This window comes from Pelodiscus sinensis, chromosome 21 (genome assembly GCF_049634645.1).
Source record: "Pelodiscus sinensis isolate JC-2024 chromosome 21, ASM4963464v1, whole genome shotgun sequence".
NCBI lineage: Eukaryota > Metazoa > Chordata > Testudines > Trionychidae > Pelodiscus > Pelodiscus sinensis.
The window spans coordinates 11,306,029-11,329,116 of record NC_134731.1 but is presented as its reverse complement, the minus strand read 5'-3'; the positions used below and the strand labels follow the sequence as shown (position 1 = coordinate 11,329,116).

General features: G+C 44.0%; 1 protein-coding gene across 3 annotated transcripts in view; it reads right to left on the bottom strand.

Moving 5' to 3' along the window:
* Positions 1–6,012: 6,012 nt before the first annotated feature.
* The window catches only part of NLK (nemo like kinase), a 150,442-nt gene continuing 133,366 nt past the window's right edge, over positions 6,013–23,088 (bottom strand). The window contains exons 8-11 of one of the 3 annotated variants that reach the window (XM_006138584.4): positions 17,662–17,748; positions 12,560–12,758; positions 8,524–8,623; positions 6,013–8,017 (exon numbers count right to left, since the gene is read on the bottom strand). In XM_006138584.4, the coding sequence (XP_006138646.2) occupies positions 8,526–8,623; positions 12,560–12,758; positions 17,662–17,748 (384 nt within the window). In that variant the 3' untranslated portion in view covers positions 6,013–8,017; positions 8,524–8,525. Of the gene's footprint in view, positions 8,018–8,523; positions 8,624–9,180; positions 9,364–12,559; positions 12,759–17,661; positions 17,749–23,088 lie in introns of those variants that run through there. The other 2 variants (XM_006138583.4, XM_075904850.1) reach the window with 2 other exon arrangements.

Genomic DNA, 23,088 nt, shown 5'->3' with positions numbered 1-23,088 from the left:
CATGTCAAAAGTTAGCTGGTTAAACATTAAGTTTAACCAGTTAGCTAGGATCCTGCATGCAGGGGCAGGGGCTGCTTCAGCCTGGCCAGGCCACCAGTTAACAGCTTAAGCATCACCCGGTTAACCCTTCACATCCCTACTTTCCAGCATGCTATGTCACTGCAGCGGTGTAACCCAACTGGCCTAGAAGTACCTGAATTGATTAAAATAGATGTTTCTGCAGCCAGGAAAGCAACATTTGTTACCAGGCAATGTACTTCCCAAGGAGCAGGTTGTGTTCCTGTCACACACACAAGTTTGGTTGTTTAAAAACCCCTCCACACTATTTACAGGTTTACTTCAAATCCCTGAACCAGTCTTATTGCCTTCCTGAACTGGAAGCCGACTAAGGTTGAAGATCAATTTATGTATCAAGTTGTTATTGTGCAGCGGCTGTAGATGTCTTCCGTTAATACAGATAGTAGGAACACGACCAGGCCCAGGCTGTGTGCAAAGAAGTGAACGCTGGCAGCAAAGCTCTACAAAATACATACACATAAATGAAGACCAGGTGCATTTCAGGGATCTCAAGATAACTCTATTGCTACAAGAAATATAAAGTGTAAGGGAGTAAGACTGGGAAAGCTTCTTCACAATGGATTGAACATATGGTTTTAATATTTATTAAACATTCAAATCCTGTTAGCAATTCAAATGGGTTACGAGATTTGGCAGCATTTGCCTTCTGCTCTGGTGTGTCTACCTGAAGTTGTGGCAACTTTTCTGTTAGAAAGCCCGTGGCTGCGTCTAGACTAGCAAGTTTTTCTGCAAAAGCAGTTGCTTTTGCGGAAAAACTTGCCAGCTGTCTACACTGGCCGCTTGAATTTCTGCAAGAACACTGATGTTCTCATGTAAGATTGTCAGTGTTCTTGCGGAAATGCTATGCTGTTCCTGTTCGGGCAAACGCCCTCTTGCACAAATGCTTTTGCGCAAGAGGGCCAGTGTAGACAATGCGGTATTGTTTAGCGCAAAAATGGCGATCGGGGCTTTCCTGCACAAAACCGCGTCTAGATTGGCACGGACGCTTTTCTGCAAAAAGTGCTTTTGCGCAAAAGCGTCCGTGCCAATCTAGATGCTCTTTTCCGCAAATGCTTTTAACGGAAAAACTTTTCCGTTAAAAGCATTTGCGGAAAATCGTGCCAGTGTAGACGTTGCCCTTCACTTTCAGGGAATCTTAAGTTTTAAACATTCTCTCCCTGTTCAAATGTCTACACTGGCCCAGATCCTCTTCTTCCAGCAGGTCTCCATGGAACTACTGGTTGAAGCTCTCTAGTGCAGCACTCCCTGGCTGGGCAAACAGCTGCAGTCTGGCAGGTTTTTAAATAGCTAGATGGCCACTTATGATGGGTGTGGCCAAGTTTCCTGCAGTCCCATAAAGTTTGTCAGACTAGAGTGGTTCAACCTGTATGGATTTATACATGGGCAGTTGGAGCAGGGAGAGGCAGGCCCCACACCTCACCTCAAGCCCTGCCCCCTCTCAGGCCCTGCCCCCCACGGGGAGGGAAAAGAGATAGGAGAGGGGGTGTGCACGGTCCTGCCTCCCTGGCGCACCAGGGGGAGATAGGAGGGCACACTGCACTGACCGCTCCTGCCCCTTTGGCCCCCGGCGCACCAGGCTGGGAGGAGGCTGTGCAGCCAGGAGCACAGGGAGAGTACAGCAGGCATTCTGGGGGGCGGAGTGTGGGCGGGGCCAGGCCTTGTGGTTTGGGAAGGCAAAGCCCTCCCCCACCTAGGCTACCGGACGCCCATGGATTTACGTCAAGGATCAGGCCCATGTAGGATGAAATACAGGCTCCACTGAGGTCAGCGGGCCCAAGATCATAAATCAGACAGCACTGCAATAAAACCAAAACTAACCTAATTGTAACTTACTACCAAGTGTATTGTATAGTCTTCCAGATGGGCTGTTCTTTAATGTGAGGGATTATGTCCTTCTGTGAGCCGAGAGCAAGGTTCATACCTTGCCAGGGCACTGAAAGCCCAGCAAAAAGCATAACCACCAAGTCTCTGCTTGTGCCTTCCAGCTGTTGCCTCAGTTTGGAAAGATCCCAGCTCATCTTCAACTCAGAAGACTCAGTTTTTTAATGGTGGTGGTGATTTAAACGCAGTCAAACTCACACATTTACATGAAGTCAGGTGGTCAAGGGAAATAAAGAAAGTGCATTCATCAGTCCTGGGGGAATTCTGAAATTTTACTATGGCTCCAAATGCAACAATTGCAAAATTCCCCCAGGACTAATACATAAGAACAGCCAGTCTGGGTCAGACTAATGGCCCATCTAGCCATTAGCCTAGTATCCTGTATTCTGACAGTGGCCACTCCCAGGTGCTTCAGAGGGAATAAAGAGAACAGGGGAATTATTAAACGATCCAGCCTATCATCTACTCCAGAGCATCGCATCCATGATCATCTTGGCTACTAGCACCCCTATGCTCCATGAACTTTCCTAATTCTTTCTGGAAATCACTTAAAGTTTCAGCTTTTGTAACATCCCCCGGCAAGGAGTTCCACCAGTTGACTGTGTGTAGAAAAACTTCCTTTTGTTTCAAACCTACTGCCTATTAATCTCATCAGGTGACCCCTTGTGTGCCTGGGTAATGACTTCCTCCACACCATTCGTGATTTTATAGATCTATTGCATTGCACCTTAGTCGTCTCTTCTCCAAGCTATGAAAAATATACTTACCTATAATTTGCAAATACATACGCAAAATCTGCTACCCCTCTTGGATTAGTCAATACACCAATATTATGCAACTAGTACATGTGGAAATAGTGACTAAATCACAACATAGCAAATTATATACAATGGTTATGGGCCAGCCACTAAAAAACTTTGTTCTGAATTCAAGAAGCCTGGTCAAAAATGTAATTCCTTTTTGAAAACAGCAGTTTTGTGGATGTGCATCTCATGAATTGGCTGAAGTAGAAGATAGTTTTGTTCTAAGCCAATCAGTATGCAACCAGTTGTAGTAAGATAGCCTGATACAAACGCCCATGTAGCACAGGCCTGTTTTGAAGCCTGAGGCCTAGCTAACAATGGACAACACTTGGCCAATATAAAGCTAAGCTGTAAGCAAGAGGCAGGCCCCTGCTCAAAGAACTTGGCACAAACAGGGCTGAGTGCAAACCACTAATTGGTAATAGGTCCAGGTGTAGAACAGTCATTGGTATTGGGTCATATGCTGAAAGCGCATAGTACCACCAGCTCATTAAGAATAGTAATAGAAATGTAGCCGTGTTTTAAAGACCTTTTAAATCTGCATTTGAAAGGGAATCCTCTGAACTGTCATTCATGCTAAAATTCAACACTATCTGGAGGGGGGGGGGGGGTTGAACAAAGACACCAACTACCTTACCCATTACAAAGATAGCTTCCCCAATTATCACCTCTAATACCATTAGCTCACAGACATCTAACATTCCCCACCTCTAATATCATTAACTTACAGACACTTACCTTCCTTCCCCCGCCCCCTGCATCCCCCTTCTGTTCTGAAATGTGATTTGTCCTTTTCATATGTGTTCATTTTTTTTAATTGTATCCTTTGGTATATATGGTTGTGACAATTTTCTTCCACTATTTGATCTGAGGAAGTGGGTCTGGCCCACGAAAGCTCATCACCTAATAAACCATCTTGTTAGTCTTTAAAGTGCTACATAGTCCTGCATTTTGCACCAGCTCATTAAGAGAGACCTTGGTACCCACCCTCCCCACAGATACAGAGCCAGGGTCAGGAAAGGGTCTAAAATGACAGCATGATGAACAGAGATGATCTAATCAAACCAAGAGGAGCAGGGTGATGGGTGGTATGTAAGAAGCGTCAGAGGGTGGCAACCTGACTCAGCAGCAGTGGTGTGTAACTTGTTCGTACCTGTTTTTAAAGTGGTGTCTTGGGGGGGACCGTCTTTGTCCATCCCAGGGGCAGTGGGCGTTTCCCACTGGTTGAGCTGTGGCCGTTGTTACAGGTACATAAATGTAGTGATTTAGTAGTCACTGCCTATGACTGTACTTTGCTTAACAATAAACCTGGCCAGGCACCTTCGATCCTTATCTGATTTGTGGTCTTTGGGGGGCTTTTTAGGGGGTGTGCTGTAGTAACTATGTGCACATGTTGACTCAGCACACATCACTGAGCACCCATGTTTGGTTATCATCATCGACGGATCCAGAGACCTGTCAGGACACCATGGCAGTAAATCCTGGCACGACAACACCAGTCAATGATGTTTCATGAGCTGTGAGGAGGGGGATACTAGGAATCGACTCCTACATGGTTAATCTTGTGCCTCTGATGCTATTCTTTGCTATGGGCTTGCCTTCCTCCGAAGAACCTGCTGGCTGTATGTGTATTATGAGCATAGTGCTTCCAATATGTATGTTCATTTTTGCATCTTTCCTTACCCTTGTTCGCTCCCTCCTGGTCCCGTAGAAACCACCGACCGCATGCAGCATGTTTGTCAACGAGCATCTCTGTGGTAATGGAACACCATTTGTTTTAAAAATTCTCAGAGGGGTAGCCATGTTAGTTTGTTACTTTAAAACCAATGATTGGGCCTGGGGCACCCTAGAGACTAACCAAAATAAAGAGAATCATGAACTTTCGTGGGCAAAACCCACTTCATCCACTCCAGTTCATTTGGCAAAGTGGGTTTTGCCCACGTAAGCTCATGACTCTTTATATTTTGGTTCGTCTCTAATTGTGCCACAGGACCACTCGTTCATTTGTTTTAAAATGATTTTCCAGCGCTTGCTAATTCCGCACCATTTGTTAGTGCAGAACTAATAAAGAAGAAGCACGAACTAATGTCCAAAAGCTTGCAGACAAGCAGTGACAATAATTGTTTAATCCCTTGTACAACAGGAATTTAAACGTCTTAAAATGCCATCCAGAAAATTCAAAATGGCTGTCAATGGAGAAGAAAGACTTTGGCCGTACTGAATGCAAAGAGGAATTTCAACAGGACTTCACATTTTTAGTACGCAGAGACAGATGCACACAGAATAGCTAATTATATATTAAATCTCCTCATTTTAATTCTTGAATCACTATCTTTGTCCCATAGACACAGCCCCCAACACTGCTCTCATTTAATTGTAATTTATGTAGAGAACCAAGACACCATGACTATGGAAAATATTCAAGTCACTACACATTTTAAAGCTGTTGTCCTGGTGTGTGCACAACCATTCCTCAGGGTGCCGATCCCACACCTGGGCCACTGGCTGGCTACCAACACGATTTTGTTCATTATGTGTTTAGAAGACCTACATAGGAAACTCTGGCAATTAGCTCCAATTGTATTGGTTCACAGCGTGGACATTACTATTTATAACATTACGAAATAAACACTTTGCAAGGCAATGTATCCAGGAGAGAGAGGCCATAGAAGCAATTCATTTCCTATCTGCATTTAAAATAATCAGACTCCAGAAAAATGTAAGCACTATGATAAAGCAGAATGGAGTGAGTAGCACTGGCTAAACAAAAGTTGTGCCAGATAAATTAACCCAAACCAGTTCAGTGATATTCATAGATGGCCCAGGAATGAGATACCACAGGCAAAAGATGTTGTAATTTAGCTCAGCATACTAATTTGAAGAAAGTGAGGCAGAGAGGTTTCACGGATTGCCTGCAGTCATTGGCAAAGCCAGTGTCAGTGCAGGGAACAGAAGCCAGACTGTCTCACTCCATCTTACATTCAAGCCATGGCACCATCCTTCCCCATCAATAAGATTATTATATTTCTTGTGGGTTCTAACAGCTGTAACTATGTAAATTACTTGCTTGATTCTTTGAAAGGTTCATAACCATGAAATGTGCGAAATGCTTTCCATTCTGGTTTGTGAATGCAGCACTACAGAAAGCTGGCCTAACACTCATTGTTTAGAGAACCCATAACAGCCTTTGCTTTGAAAGAAAGAATTACATGGAAATTGCAAAAAAAGTAGGACCAATCCTCTTTGAAGTGTGTAGCTTTAATCCCACCCATATGTTTAAGTGTAAACGAATTTATTTCTCAACTTCATCCATTGATCAAATGTTGTAATAAGGTTCAGAACATAATTAGCAAAACTCAGTGCTTCATAAAAAGTAGATACATCAACCAAATCACCACCCTCCAAATCAAGATGCTTTGAAGTATTCTCACTTTAAACCATTTTAGAGAGCGTTAAATCAAGTTTAGAATCATTGAAAAGTTAGCAAACTTTTTTGGGGGGTGAGGAGTGGAATGAGTCAGGAAATGAAAAAGATAACACAATTTTTTTCAAATGTCACATTTAATGTTTTCACCACTGTACTTCAAATCTACATTTTACAAAGTGACCAGCAAGTGTGCCACATTAACTGACCAACCTCTGAGATTTTACCTTTCATACCAGTGTCTTCTTGGGCTCTTTTAATTAAACATATTTCTCATTCAAGTGAATTGAGATGTTTCAGTTGCTTTTATTCTCAAGAGCCTCATCAAAAACAAAGATATTGCACCATCTTTGTTTAGTAATTCAATGTTTGTCTCTTTCACAGCAAATAATTACTTCATTGAAGTTAAAACTTCCAAACATAACTTACTAATAGTCTTCAATTTCAGCTCAGATCACTCTTGTTGAAAATACTCTGCTAAATACAGATAACTTACAATAACTTTAACAGTTAATTGTCCATAACAAACACCAAGGTTTTTCCCCAGACCAATGCTCAAAATTTAAGACCATCCATTAGTATTTCTTTGTACAGGTGAAAAACAGTCTTCAATTTTCTTGTCTTGTTTTAAATATAAAAGTTGGAAGGGACATTCAAGTTTCAAGTCTCCACACTGAACTTAAAAAAAAATAATAATCATGTGGAGGTAAACAAACCAAGTTGTATACTCCAGGAGGTAGAGGCCTTCAATTTGTGTTCATATATACATATGCACAGAATAATTCAGTGTTCCAACAGAAAAAAAGAATTAGCCAAAAAGAAATAAAAGTTATTTACTACTGTGACATTTCAAGACTTCCACAGCTTTGCCTAAAGACACAAACACAATTAACATAATTCCCTATGTGCTGTTTTTTTTCTTTTCTTTCTCTCTCAACTGTCCAGTGCAGGAAAAAATTCTCACAAAATTTCACAGACCTAAAATGTGCAAGCTAGTTTCTCTCTATACAGCAATGATGTCAGGATTCTTTGAAATTAGCCCATAAATGGAATTATTTACACACATAGAAGATGCATGCTTGGGGGTTTTATGTAAGAAAGAGCAGAAAAACTTCTAATAAAAATAGATTAAATATATATATATATATATTTATACTGGGTAAGGAAACAGAAGTTTATTCTCTCCTAGTCACAAACTCATTCTCTCTACTCACAACATTTGATTTTAGAACAGCACACATCACCATCACAACTCTAGTGAGAAGCTATTTATAGGATTTGATCATCAGGTGACATGTCCATTCGTAGTCTGGTCACTGTCACCTGATGTGACTTCATGATTGGTCGCAATCAAGTTCTCTGTATTCCTTAATTTTAGAAAACCCCAAATCTTCAGGAATGGATCAGTATCAAAATGTATGTCCATCCTTTGTACAATCTCACTTCAATTAAAAAAAATCAAAACAAAAAAACATAACTTCCCCAAATTTGGTTCATTTCTCTATTTGTTCCGAGCTGAGCCATCACAGCTGCACCAGAATTCATAAAACATGTGCAACTCTGGGTAAAATATTTTCTTCTAAAAGCACAACCACTTTACAAGATTAAAAGTCTAGTACATCTCTAAATATTATTCGTATCATACAAGTAGTGGTTGTTAATTTAAAACTTCATTAGTAAAATTACAGTACAAGCATGATTAACCTCCAGAATTGCAAATCCCAGACTCCAGTGGAAAGCTACATTACATCTTCAGTAGTATATCATCTTCCACTTTTATTCCCAAACCAGTGGAGATGGTGGCATCTCAGATGGCTGAGCAACAGTGGAACTAGAATATAATGAGAACAGAAAATCAGTGTTCATTAGCAATGGGTAACAGATAAGCAGCACAAGAAGCTTCAAGTTTGATTTGTAAAACTAACATTGACCTCAAACTCAGATCAATAATCTTTTATATTAAAATATTTTAGCATACATTTTTTGTTATTATTCTTAACTGCTCATTGTGTTAATGGTTCACCATCATTTTAAATTTAGAATCAGAATCTCTGAATACACTCATCTCTTTATTTTAAACTTTACATGCTGACACACTTCTCTGTTCACACACAGATGATTACTTGAACTTTCCATGTTTTACTGAATTTCAGCATCATCCAAATACAAATACTTTTAACTTTCACCATACATGTTTAAACTAAACTAGTCTCGGCAGAAGGCAGTTATATGGAAAGTTTCCCCACCCCCTTAATTCAAAATTTAAAACATTTCAAATGAATCACAAAATGCTGTACAACTAAGAAATGTGAATGAATATCAGATGTGATTACATACAGTTACCTAATAAAGCTCTTAAAAGCAGCAGACTGAGGGTTGATGCAGAGAGGTACTCTGTTTCCTTTCTGCTGTTCCAAAATGAACTGATGAATTATTTCTGCACAAGAAACAATTGATACCATTAGGTTAGCGGGTTTTGCTTTGGTTAGATGCAATGCAGAGTGGAAGCAAACATGGATTTTTTTGGTGAGAGCACATGCAGTAAGATTATTGGGGACGAGAGTGGAAAATAAGCCACCCAGTTTCCCCACTACCAGTCTGATGCAGCCTGTGAAGTACCACAAACGGCCATGGTACACATTGAAATAAAGTAAGTAAAATAAATACTCATCCCTATTCCCTACTGAAACACTAACTGATGACAGACTATGAAAATTTAAGGACAATTTCTTGAAGTGCAGAAAACTCTCGATAATGTTAAGCTGGAGTTGCATGCATGGAGAACATAACCCTAACATCTACTACATTTTATTAGTACGTAAAAGCTGAAAATAGAAACTTCTGCCTCCAGATACGCTCATTAGTCCAGTCTGGTATTTAAATACACTGCAACTGCAGCTATTAAATTCATGAAACAAGCCAATAGTACTAGTTGGCGAGGTGAAAACAAATCAATCCTCACAGAGCAAAGGGAACTCTGGCGGCATAGATTACCTGCCTGTGCATCTCCTTATGCAGGAGGAAAAAATGGCAACTGGAAAAGATGGAAACAGGGCAGGAATGATGTCTTTTAGGAGAAGACTCTGGTATGGACAGCGTGCAAGAGTTTGCACTGTTGTCAGTAATCCCTGAAGGGAGCTTTCAGAACAATCCAGTGACCACTGTTTCATTCTGTACCTGAATGGGGGACAGCAATACACTGGTTGGTAACAATAGTGGTATTCTGTCTTTGATGTGAACGCTTGCAGGAGATCCTGATTACTAGATCGGTGAAACAAGGTGGGTGAAGTAATCTATCTTTTATTGGACCAATGTATGTTGATGACAGAGACAAGCCATAAGCTTAAAAGCTTGCTTCTTTCACTGACAGCTACTACTTCACCCACTTTGTCTTTCTACTACCCTGGGACCAATATGCTCATAACACTACAAACATACTAGGTGTATGCCAGGGCCATTAATGCTGGCAATGTGCTGAGGCTATCTTGTATCACTGGCCTGATAGCTTTATACAGCAGGATCTGACATTCCTCATGTAGCCCCGCCACAAGAAATCCTGTGCACAAAGTATTACGTTGCAGAGTGAAAAGGGGGAAATATTTTTATATGGATCAAATATTTTAGTTTCAGGAGTTTTGTTTTTTTAAACAACACAAGGTACTTGCCAAGAGTTATTATGCTGCTAACTGGCCATTGCTTCATCACATGCGAGATAATCTGCCATTCCTACCTATGAGTATTGCCCTACCAAATTCACAATCCATTTTGGTCAATTTCGTGGGCACAGAATTTTAAAAATGATACATTTCATGACTTCAGATGTTTAAATCCGAAATTTCGAGGTTTTGCAATTGTGGGGGTCCTGACCCAAAAAGGAGTTGCGTGGGGGTTGCAGTATTGCTACCCTTACTTCTGCGCAGCTGCTGGCAGCAGCATTACTTTCAGAGCTAAGCAGCTGGAGAACGGCAGCTGCTGCCCAGGAATTGAGCTCTACAGGTGGCGCTACCGCCAGCAGCTATGCAGAAGCAAGAATAGCTTGGTATGGTATTGCCACTCTACTGCACTGCTGCATCTAGAGTGGGGCCCTTAGTCAGCAGCTGCCACTCTCTACCCAGCTCTGAAAGCAGCAATGCAGAAGTAAGGGTGACATGGGTCTGATATTGCCACTCTTACTTTGGCATCGCTGCTGGAGGGGTATTGCTTATGGAGCAGGTCACCTGGCCAACATTACAATCACCGCTCTCCAGTTGCTCAGCCCTAAATACAGTATAGAAGTAAGGGTAGCAATCCTGTATCTGTCCCAAAATAATCACAAGATAGAGTGGGGATTTTGGATTCCAACTATTCCTTTTGGGTCAGGATCTCCAATTCGAGAAATCCTGGTCTTCCCTGTGAAATCTGTTAAAAAAATCCATAAAAGACCAGATTTCAGGATCCATGATGTGTTTTGCATGGCTGTGAATTTGGTAGGCTCCTACCTATGAAGGATCTCTTCCAGGCACATGCTATACTCTCAAATTTACATGCACAACTTCATTGGGAATGAGAGGATGGAAGTTATGTAGCCTGTAACACAATAGATATTTCTTTATACTTTGCATCTCTGCAGCAGTTTGTGAGTGCAAATGTTGTGCGTCAATGAACTGCAGGGCTTTAAAGAGCACAGTAAAATTAAAAATAGGTAAAAGTCAGACCCAATTTATTACCAGTGTACAAGACAGGCTCTGCATGCCACAACAGACATACAAGTTAGGGTTAAGAATGCCTACTCCAAGTGCCACTTTTGCACCAAGAAACTGAGAATCTTCTGGCATTCTTTTTATTCTTGAATAAACTAACATTATTTCATTAGGAATACTACACAGTAGCCTTGCTTTGAGAGACAATACAGCTGATACTGCTTGCATCTTAGCACCAAACTGGGCACAGAATAGTACATTAATGTGTTCCCTATTTAATAAAAAAAGTTAACGTTAATTAAAATCCTTAATAAAAAATCAGTTTTGGAAACCTCTCTTTATATATATATTTATAGCAGTTCATTAGCATATACCTCGCTAGTGATGCATTAACACACAAATTTAAAATTAAAATCAGACACATGTTCTTATGGTACATAGAAGGGATTTTTAAAATTAACATTTGAATTGAAAAATGCTCATCTTAGTATTTCAGGTTCCCAGTAACACCTTTTGCCAGCATCTCCCTTTTTGGTAGCATTCTAGTAATTAAATTAAGAGGCATGAGGACCGTTCTCTCTAAGTTCAATTTTTGTCCGGGTATGAGATTATGTCAAGCACACATGTCACTGAAAAGGGCTGGGTGGTAAGGTGAAAATAGGGGCAGAATGATTAGATCAAAGAAAGTTTGATAAATTCACAGAAGCAAAAACTTTGAAAGTTTCAGAAATATGGGTACCCAACAGGGCAGATAGCTCAAGGCATCATAGCAGTACCAGGGGTCCTGTTTGTGAATGAGAGAAATGAACCTCTCTTAAATCATTTCTTCCACCTCCGAAATGCATGTTATTCCATCTATATTTCATCTGAAAGAAATGTATTGAGAACAACTCTTGTACAACTAAATCCCTATTCATGCTCTCTTGCCTTTGTTCCCATTCAGTTTCCCAAGGCAATGACAAATTGCTGGGTCATGTTTAAAAACCCAACATTTATATTCTGGCTTGTTAGTTATGTTGAGATCAGACTTCAAGTCTCTAATGGCACAGAACAACTCCGAGTGGTTAGTAACTTCTGCACCACTAGTTTCTTCTTTCAGGCATCAAACCTGATGCCATCATGATGACATGTCAAGACTCAGAGCATGCCCCTTGGACCACTGCCAGATTCGTGGAATGGCACCAGGAAGAGAGCTTCTGATGGCAGCTGCTTTTAAGGCATTTGACAGGGCAGTATCAATGCAAACAGAAAGTGACAGAATTAAGTGGGAGTACTATAAAACTTTTCCCAGCTTCTGCAAACTGCTTGTTCATGAAGGCTGACTCTTCTGAGGAGCACAGCCATTGCTGATCCACTCTCTTCCTTACAATGGTCATGGCAAGTTTTTTGGTAGAATTTCTTGTTAAAATACCAGCTTTCCAATGCCTTATGCTCCAATATGGATGGCCAGCTCAGAGAAAATACCAGAAAGGACAGAAATTCATATGCCTTATGGCATTCTCTCTATCAATACCGTAAGAAAATAAAGTTATTTGGTAGAGGACTGTGACTCTACTGCCTGCCAGAGGAAAACACCTAATGGGTCAGGGTGGTGGGTTCACTACGCAGAGCAGGGATTCCAGATCCCACCTATGCACTGCCAAGCACAAAGCAGGGAGCTACAAACCTGAACGTGAAGAGTGCATGAGACTCACCTTTCACCTGACGAACAGAACTGAGGTTCTTTTCAAAAGTGTCATCAAATTTGGGATTCGTGATGGGTTCAAAGTCACTGGTATAAACTCTTCCAGTAGAGGTGGAAAAACAACATTTACACATACAAGTGTGATATCGCAATCGCCCTTCATCAAGATACGGATGAGCTAAGGCATCCTTAGCAGATATTCTTTTGGACTGAAATATTAAATTAAAAAACAGTCAGTGTATTTGTAATAGAAAGTATTTTCAGTACCTTATTTTGCACACAGAATGTTTTCCCACAAATTTACCTCTACTGTTTTATAAAACCCACAGGAAGTATACTTAAAAAAGTTACTTTCTATTTTTGACTAATTATGCCACTAGGGGGAGTATCTTACTAAAAACCAAGCAGTATTTTTATTTATTCATATATATGACACACACACACACGGTGTATATCAAATATATTAACCTTTCTATGTAGCATCCAGTATCAGAAAATTATGCTATAAAGCCTTCTTCTGAAATATGTTTCACAATAATTACTTTTTACATTTAAATTCATTACAGTAAGTGCTACAATAACCAAAATATTCCCTAATACTTTTAACAGTAGCAAAGAATTCTCTGGGCTAGTCAGCAAATCATTTCATCATATGCCTAATTTCATGCCCTATATAGTAAAACATTTAAGCACATACAAAAAGTTAAGTACATGACTATAAGTCATCAAAGCCAATAGACTTAAGCATGTGCATCTGAGATCCTTAAGAGCATCTTATACATTAAATGTCACAATACCCTTCGTGAAGGCAGTACAGTATAGTAAAGTAGCTAGGATGACCTAAGGTTAGAGCAGTGGACTTTGACTAGACAAATCTACATTTTATTTCCAGCTTGTTGACAACGGCTGTTATATGACCAAGCAAGCCACTTAATCCTTCCATGGCTTTGGCTCCTCACATCTGTAAAATGAGGAAAAACTTCCACTTCTGTAAAATGCTTTGATTTTTTTTAATGGAAGCTGCTATGGCAAATGCAAAGCATAATTAAATTCTCACCTCACAGGTGAGTGGAAACAGCAGAAAGATTAAGTGACTTCCCCCAAATTTCTGAGAAAGTCAGTGGCAAGGCTAAAAATAGAACTCAGACATCCTGGCCACCTGTTTTAGCCACTATACAACATGATCTCCCCTCCTGAAATATCAGAATATACTGCAGTGGTCTCCAACCTTTTTAACCACAAGATCACTTTTACAATTTAAGTGCAATGTAAGATCCACCTTAAACCCAAATACCCTCGCTCGGTTTCCTTCCTACCCCTGCTGTGAGGCCTGCCTCTGGGTCCATCCCTTCTCCGAGGCCTCACCCTGCTCACTCCATCACCCTTCCTCCCCCATCCTCACTCACTTGCACCAGGCGGGAGTAGGGGTTGTGGTGCAGGCTCTAGTCTTGGGCCAATGAGTTTGGAGCATGGGAAAGGCTCTGGGCTTAGCCCAGGGAGGGAACTGGGATCCAGGAGGGGGTTCAGGATGCAAGCTCTAGGAAGGAGTTTGGGTGCAGAGGGACTCACATCTGGGACTGGAGATTGGGTGTAGGAGGAGATTAAGGGCTGGGACAGGGGTTCAGGAAGCAGCCTCTGGCTGGGCACCATTTAACTGAGATGGCTTTCAGGCGGTGGAGCAGTGGGGTTAAGGCAGGCTTACTCCTTCCCTGGCCCTGGCTGTAAGCAGCTGGCATGTACAGAGATGGCTCCATGGTGCTATGTGCTGTCTCTCATCTACAGACACTGAGTCCACAGCTTCTACTGGCCACTGTTCCCCATTACTGATCAATGGGAACTGCAGGAGCGGTGGCTGCAGGCAAGGACAGCTTATGGCAACCCCCTGCTCTGCCTCTCTCAGGGGCTGCAGGGACAGGCCAGCCACTTCCAGGAGCAGTAATTACCACAGGGATAATGACTCCAGCCATGACGAGTTAGGCATTTGAGAACTCACTACTCAAAGAATTAAATTTAAGCCTCAGAGAAATGAAAATTATGAACTGCACAGACCAGTCAAAACCCAAACATAACCCAATTTGCAAGCAGTAAAAAGAGTAACCTCCCCCCACACACCCATGTATGTGTTGGGTCAGATGCGAGGGAAGGACAGTGTGTGTTTGTGAGAATGACAGAGACACACACAGTGTGTGAGAGTGACAGAGATTTGTACTGCCAAGCTCCCTTCATCCCCTTCTCTCTGTATGGAGATAGGACACAGAAGTGTGTGTGTGTGTGGGGGGGGGGAATAGGGACACCCTGACATCAGTACTCCCCTCTTCTCCCTCCCACAGCAAAAGGAGGCTCCCAGTGGGGCAGCTCCAAGGCACAGACAGGCGGGGGAGAGGCAACTGAAGTGCCAGCGCTTGATAGCTTCCCGGCCAAACGAGTCAGGATCACCTGTCAGAGGCTCCAAGATCTACCGGTAGGTCCTGATCGACTGGTTGGTGACCCCTGGTCTAGAGCACCTGTTCTAGGGCTGTGGGTGCTCAAAGTAGTTGAGCGCCCACAGCTTCCACAGACTTGACTGTGATTTTTGGGGATCATATGTAAGTAAGTTACTACTGAACTTTAAAAAACTTTTCCCCATGGGACAACAGAGTGACGTCATGCATCATTCTACGTCCGAAGCCCCTCCCTCTGCCCTCAGCCGCATGCCTCTGGCTTCTCCGTGTGAGCCACGAGCCATGCGGACTCCCCTGCGCTCCAACATGCCTCAGTGAGGCCTGGGGCAGCGGAAGCCATGAGCTGCATGGCTCCCGGGGCCTGCAGCTTTCCCCCTTCCCAGTGCTCTGGGGAGAGGCCGCAGGGCCTGCCTACTTTGTTCCTGATGTGAGGCAGCAGGGGGTGGGGGAGCACTGTCCGTCCTGCGGCACCTCGGACTGCTTCAGAATGGGCAGCAGCGTGGCTGGGGCAGGCAGCCAGGAAGCAGGGCGGCCTGACTGTGTGTGGCATCTGCTTCACAGCCTCCCTCTGCCTGCTGGGTCCTGGGTGCCTCAGGTCACAGCCCAGAGTTGCATGAGAACGGAGGGAGGCAAGGCCTCCATTTCCCTCTCAGTGAGCCAAGGTGTCACCGTGGGTTCGGGCCCTGGGCAGAGATGTGCTGCAGCCTGGAGTGGCTGGAAGCCCACAGAGGTGCCTGTCTCCCCTCGCCCTCAGCTGTGGGTTGTTGGTGGGGAAAGGGGTGTAGGTTGGCCTTCCACCTTCTCCTGCGAACGGGACTCCTAGCCCAATCCCACAATGCACAGGGCTCCCTCAGGGCCGTCTAATGGAAACCTTGCTGCTGGGCGCCATGACCTCCTACTGGCTCTGCACCGCACAGGCCAGGGGTTAACCCCCCCGCATCTGGGCCTTGTCCACCCCCCCACCGGTTCCGCACCGCATGGGCTGGGTGTTAACCCCCTCCTCCACTCCACAATGTATCCTATGCGGCTTATGTCAGGGGCTAATTCTCCACACACACAGTCCAGTGGGGCAGCCCAGCAGCATTCGGAGCAGCTGCCAACGTGCAGGTGCCTGTTTCTTTGCTGGGTTAGGTTGACCGTTCCGGGGGGAGTAGGGTATATGTGCAGGGAGGGAGGAAGGGGGATGGAGTGTATGCGGGATGGGTGGTGTGGTAAGGGGGAATGGTGGAGGTGAGGATGATGTAGGAATGGAGGCAGGGGGATGGGCAGGGCGGAGGTGCAGAGGGGAGGGGTTAGGGAAGGCTGGGGATGTAGGAATGGAGGAAGGAGGTGGGGATAGGGATAAGCAGTGTGGGGTGGGGAGGGGTTAGGGAGGATGGTGGGTGTAGGGATGGAGGTGGGGGTAGGAATGAAAGGACGGGGATGGGCAGGGAGGGGGAGTGGTGTAGGAATGTAGGATGGAGGTGGGGGTAAGGCTGGAAGGAGGGGGGTGGGTCATGGAGCTCTGGGTCCCAGCTCTTCCCCCCGTGCTCCCCTCCTCACAGCACCGGGCACACTTCCCCAAAAGCCAAATCAGGTGTGGAGCCTCGGGGTTTCCTGCTCTCCCCCATTCCCTGCAGGAAGCTAGCGTTGGTGCTGTAATCTTGGGGGAGGGGAGAAAGGAGGTTCGAGGCTGGCACACCAGGCAGGTGGCAGCCCGAATGCGGGCCAGGCGGAGGTTCCCCTCTGGGTCCCAGAGCCGCCATCCCTGCTGCCCCAGGTCAGTCCCCACCCCAGCTGAAGGGGAGCCGAGAGACTGGGGCTGTGACCGGGGGGGGGGGCGCGGGGGGGGTGAGGAGAGGGAGGAGCTGTGATGGCCAGCCCTTCCCTCCCTGGCGGCTGGGGGGAGAGCCGGGCCTGCCTACCCCCAGAAATGGGGGTTGGTGAGTGCAGCGAGCAGGGGGCAACTGCTTACTATTAAACATTTGATTTGTTTTCAATTTCCCTGTTTGTTCGCCAAAAGCTTTTACAATATTTTCTGTTGAAAGCAAAGACAGCTCCTTTTTAGCACTTTGCTGATCAGCTGCTGGCTTCCTGCTACTCAGCCGTCATTTGCTTGTCTTATTCAACTGCAATTTTACGGATTTTCCTCTCAGGGTGCAAGTGTTGCAATGACTACAAATTGAGATATCACATTTTTAAATGACAAAGTTGCACAGTAAGCCCAGGAGCAGAAGTCCACAGCACCAAAAGGCTTGATTCCAATTAGAAAGACAGGTGCGTGCCGAAAAATCCCCTATGTGATGGTGTGTATAATACAGAAGGAAATGTTCATGTTACACGACCATGGATGCCCACGCGTCACTAAAGTTCTGCTACCTACACCTAACTAAACTAGGGAGAAAAATGGCATGATTCACTAACACCCTCGTATGCCACATTTCCATGCCTTCTTTCTTTAAAAGGGAGCCTATTATTTATAGGCGAACTCCAGATTGTTCAGTGCACTTTATGCCCACAGGACCATTTATAGAGACTTTGCTGAACAGAAGACACAAAAATGCTGGTATTGAAGAAACCCAATTACGCCCCCCTCCCCCAAGTCCTTTATCCACTATGTTCATCTATTCAAAACAGAACAAGGCATGCCATTTTAATTAGAGTGTAACAAATATAAAATAAAAACACTTACTGGATCAAAGACCAACATCCTGCAAAGGAGATGAACTGCTTCATGTGTAGCTTGGCTGGAAAGTGTATATAGGACAGGAAGGGATGGCTGTAAGAGGGAAGGAAAAATATTCATCCAAGTCCTGTCATCAATCCTGTATAATATAACAGTGTAAAAAGTGCTTATTATATCAATTATCCAGGATATATATTTTGCTGACAGGGAAATACACCTTGCCTGCCACCTACAATGGGGAACTAATATTTGATAATGGCTCTTCCATCTAGCAGACGACAATATAACAAGATTCAACAGCTAGACGTGGAAGCTACACAAATTCAGTCTGAAAATAAGGTGCAAATTTTTAATAGTGAAGGACTGTTTAACAGTGGAACATGTTAGCCAGGATCATGATAGGTTCCCTATCACTGGCAATTTTAAAATCAAGACTGGATTATTTTTTTTAAGATAGGGCCTTGTTCAAAAGGAATGATTCCAGGACATTTTACAACCTGTGCTATACAGATCAGACTAGATGACAATGGTCCTTTCTGGCCTGGGAATCAATGAACCTCAAACATGAATATCACTGCTATCGCTGAGCTCAGCAAACCTGAATGAGAGGTAATCAATTATTTTTCCTAAAGACTTAGACTGAGTTGCAATTTTATTTCCATTTCTCTCACAAGGACATTCATACAGTAGTGGCCAATCAAAAGTCAAACTTTTTAATCTCACAAAATCAGCAGTGCTGCCCTATATTTCATACTCTAGTTCCTTTGGGTACCTGAAATACCACTGCGTAGCAACTAGTAGTACATGCTGATTTTTGATGGATCACTAGAGCATTGTTGCTGAAAGATTGAGAGTTGTTGCTAATGGCCTATTGCAGCACCACAGCTATTAGGAAACTCTGCAGTGCTTTCTTTCTTTTTTTTTTTTTTAAATGGGTCATCTGACAAATATAGTGTACTCTAGATTATCCAAGTCGCACAGGGACATGGATTTTATTTGGAGAATTAGGTGTTTGGAAAAGCAAGAGGCTGGCGCCTTTTGGCAGCAGGATGAACACTCTGTTCTATGTCCTCTCTGCCCTGCTTGCTCGCTCCCAAAACAGCAGGACTGCAGAGTGCCCCCTCCATTGATGCAGGGCTGCCGGCAGATGCAAGATGCAGTGGAGAGACCTTCAGCCAGGACTTTGATGCACCTGCAGGGATTAGGTGTCAAGTCCTGTGGCAGCAAAGAGAACCCTCTGCAGCTCCACTGACATAGCCCTGCTGGCTCACCCCCGAGAGGCATGGGGAATAAGAAAGGGATTCTGATAATACGGTGTTTGGATAAACAGACTACTGCGGGGTATGTACACACATACACAGTCTGGGGGCAGAGAGTTGGATTTATGGTTCACTCTGCACTTGAATATTGTATTCGTGACAACGCTTTACTCCCACTAGCCAAATATGTTCAGTCATTTCAGACTGTCAGTACATACACAAAACACTCACTTAAAAACTTTGAAAGTCTGATGCCTTTGTAAGAGCAGGAAGAGCATAATGCTCTTCTATCAAAAAAACTTTTACCCTCTATGGCAATAAAATTACTTAATACACTTATCTGGAAATTAAGAAACGTAATGTCGGTATGCTGCACTGTTTAAGACAACAAACTTCTCCAGAGATTAATTTTCTCCTTATTCTGCATGACAATCATGCCTTGCTGCCTTTTCCCTGGCTATGCTAGGAAGAAAGCGGGGGACTCCCAAGCAGGAAAAAGGATTCCCAGTCCCTAACTTCTTGTACTAAAACAGCTAAAACCATGTACAACTATTTCACATAACAGAGATACAGAAGAAAGAATTTCAAGGACACTGGAGTGTTCATTCTCAGATCATGCACAGGTCAGAAGGAACCGGAGAGGCAGGCGTTCCACCCCACCCCACCCCTCCCAATACCCTCAGTTTAGAGCATGAGGAGAGAAACTGCACAGACATGGACTAACATGCGTTATGAGTATGCATTTTCCAGTTTCAGGGACATGAAGCACATGCATCCCTACAATGGAACACACACAGGGACAAGCCCTCAAAGAACTTATTTTAGGTCCTTATAAAAATTTCCTTTCAAAGATCACAACAGTTTTGACACTTTTCCCTCCTCCACACAAACCCTATTTATTTTCTCCATAGGTGGCATTTATCTACTAACATATTTAAGGCCAGTTACATTTACAGGACAAGATAATACACTACATGTTTTTGCGATAACCTTGTTCTCTGAGAAGTGTATATGAGCTACATATTTTTAGGTTTGCATGTACTTAAGACAGGAATTTGCATGCCAAGTATGAGGAAACAAGAGCTTCTGATAGATGCTGTGTTTATGTATAGATTTAAAATATACACCATCTCAAACTCCCATTCATTTTTCTAATAAGTGCATCCCCCCCACCTTTTAGATCTTCTTATCTAGCGTGTTGACAACAAAGTTCAAAGGTTTGAGGATATAGCACAATAATCCGTTAGATATTAACCATTTGATAAAGATGGATAACTTTTTGTTGTTTATTAGTTGTAAAGTACCATTTTATTTTTCTTTTACATGGCTTTTGTAATTTACAACCCTCACTGAAGTTAGTTGCCTGTATTGATAAACAACAACAAAAATCCATTTGACCATTTCTTCTTAATGCTCCCCTATTCTCAACATATTTTTGTGAGGATACCTAGGTCCTATGAGCATTCACTTGGCTATTCAAGAGGGCCATTGCTTACTCGTTCTTTAAGTTAATCTGCCAAAAAAACATACAAACACTATTAATTTAAATGATAGCATTCACACACCACTTGGTGATCTATCATCTGGTTGTCCACTGTATTATGCACACAAACACACACACAAACATTTGGAAGAATATAAAGGTTGCCAAGACAAAGATTCAAAAGTTTGGGAATGACAAAGGTGGGTGCATAACTGGCTGGATAACCGTACTCAGAGAGTAATTATTAATGGTTCACAATCCTGCTGGAAAGGCCAAGATGAACAAGTTTTCTCCCTCCTCCTTATGACACCCTTTCAGATACCTAAAAACTGCTATCAAGTCCCCCCTCAATCTTCTCTTTTCTAAACTAAACAAACCCAATTCTTTCAGCCTTCCTTCATAGGTCATGTTCTCTAGACCTTTAATCATTCTTGTTGCTCTTCTCTGGACCCTCTCCAATTTCTCCACATCTTTCTTGAAATGCAGTGCCCAGAACTGGACACAATATTCCAACTGCGGCCTAACCAGCGCAGCGTAGAGCGGAAGAATGACTTCCCGTGTCTTGCTTACAACACACCTGTTAATGCATCCCAGAATCATGTTTGCTTTTTTTGAAACAGCATCACACTGCTGACTCATATTCAACTTGTGGTCCACTATAACCCCTAGATCCCTTTCTGCCGTACTCCTTCCTAGATAGTCACTTCCCATTCTGTGTGTGTGAAACTGATTGTTCCTTCCTAAGTGGAGCACTTTGCATTTGTCTTTATTAAACTTCATCCTGTTTACCTCAGACTATTAGTCCAATTTGTCTAGATCATTTTGAATTATGACCCTATCTTCCAGATTAGTCGCAACCCCTCCCAGCTTGGTATCATCTGCAAACTTAATAAGCGTACTTTCTATGCCAATACCTAAATCGTTGATGAAGATATCGAACAGAGCCTGTCCCAAAAGAGACCCCTGCAGAACCCCACTTGTTATACCTTTCCAGCAGGATTGTGAACCATTAATAACTACTCTCTGAGTAGTAGTAGTAGTACAGGCAGTCCTCGGGTTACGTACAAGATAGGGACTGTAGGTTTGTTCTTAAGTTGAATCTGTATGTAAGTCGGAACTGGCGTCCAGATTCAGCCACTGCTGAAACTGACTGCCAGTTCTGACTTACATACAGATTCAACTTAAGAACCCCAAGCGTCCCCAAGTCAGCTGCTGCTGAAACTGATCAGCGGCTGATTCCAGGATGCCTGGGGCAGAGCAACTCTGCCTCGGGCTTCCTGTAGTCAGCGCTGGTCAGTTTCAGCAGCGGCTGACTTGGGGACGCCTGAGGCAGAGCAGCTGGGGTGCTGCTGGGTTGGTCCAGTAGCACCGCTCCTCGGTGCTACTGGACCAACCCAGCAGCACCCCAGCTGCTCTGCCCCAGGCGTCCTGATTCAGCCGCTGCTGAAACTGACCAGCAGCGGCTGAATCAGGACGCCTGGGGCAGAGCAGCTGGGGTGCTGCCGGGTTGGTCCAGTAGTGCCCAGAGCGGCGCTGCAGGACCAACCGGCAGCGCCCCAGCTGCTCTGTCCCAGGGTCCACAACAAAAGCCTGGTCTGCTGGAGGGGGGGGGAGGGAGGCACACTAGCTGCGCTTCCCCCCCGCCCCCAGCAGACCAGGGACACAGGGAGCAAAGCCGCACCGGCAGCGGGGTGCCGCGCCTCTGAGGCTTTGCTCTGGCAAAGCCTCAGAGGCGCAGGACCCCGCCACAGCTGCAGCTTCGCTCCCGGTGTCCCTGGTCTGCTGGAGACGGTCCCCAGCAGACCAGAGACACCGGGAGCAAAGCACGGCGGGTTCCCGCGCTTCTGAGGCTTTGCTCTGGGCAAAGCCTCAGAGGCGCAAGAACCCGCCACTGCTGCGGCTTCGCTCCCGGTGTCTCTGGTCTGCTGGGGACCGTCTCCAGCAGACCAGGGACACCGGGAGCAAAGCCGCAGCCGCGGCGGGGTCCCGCGCCTCTGAGGCTTTGCTCTGGCAAAGCCTCAGAAGCGCGGGAACCCACCGCGGCTGTGGCTTCGCTCCCGGTGCCCCTGGTCTGCTGGAGATGGTCCCCAGCAGACCAGGGGCACCGGCAGCAGCTTTTCTCGCCCCGGAGGTCGAGGTGGCAGATCGCTGCCTGCGAGCTCCAGGGCGAGAAAGCTCCGTTCGTAAGTGCGGATCCGACATAAGTCGGATCCGCGTAAGTCGAGCACTGCCTGTAGTAACAATCGGCATACTTTGGAGCACTGTACAAATAAATACTAGCAGCTCTTTTATTGTTAGACATTTAGATACTATGATGTTTGGTGCCAGGATAGAAAGCAAAAAGATCAGATCCCAAGATTATAAAAAAAGTTCCTCCTACATAGTATAAAATGTTTTATGGACTGAATGCATTAAAATAATTTACCATCATAGCTCTGCTGCAGTTTATAAACCATCTGAACTTGTCTCTCTAGTTTATAAAAAGAACCACAGATTTCATGTACTATTTAACACTCCTTTGTAGAAATTCTTCATGTCGTTAATCTTAAGATCAGTGGCACTCAAACCTAAATGATGTATTTGTCGACAGACTTTGAGAGTATTTTTCTCAAGGCTTCTTGAGTCATTTATTTTATGTATATATGTGAAAGTTCAAACCCGCTCCTACCAGTGAAGTTTAGTAAACTGCAT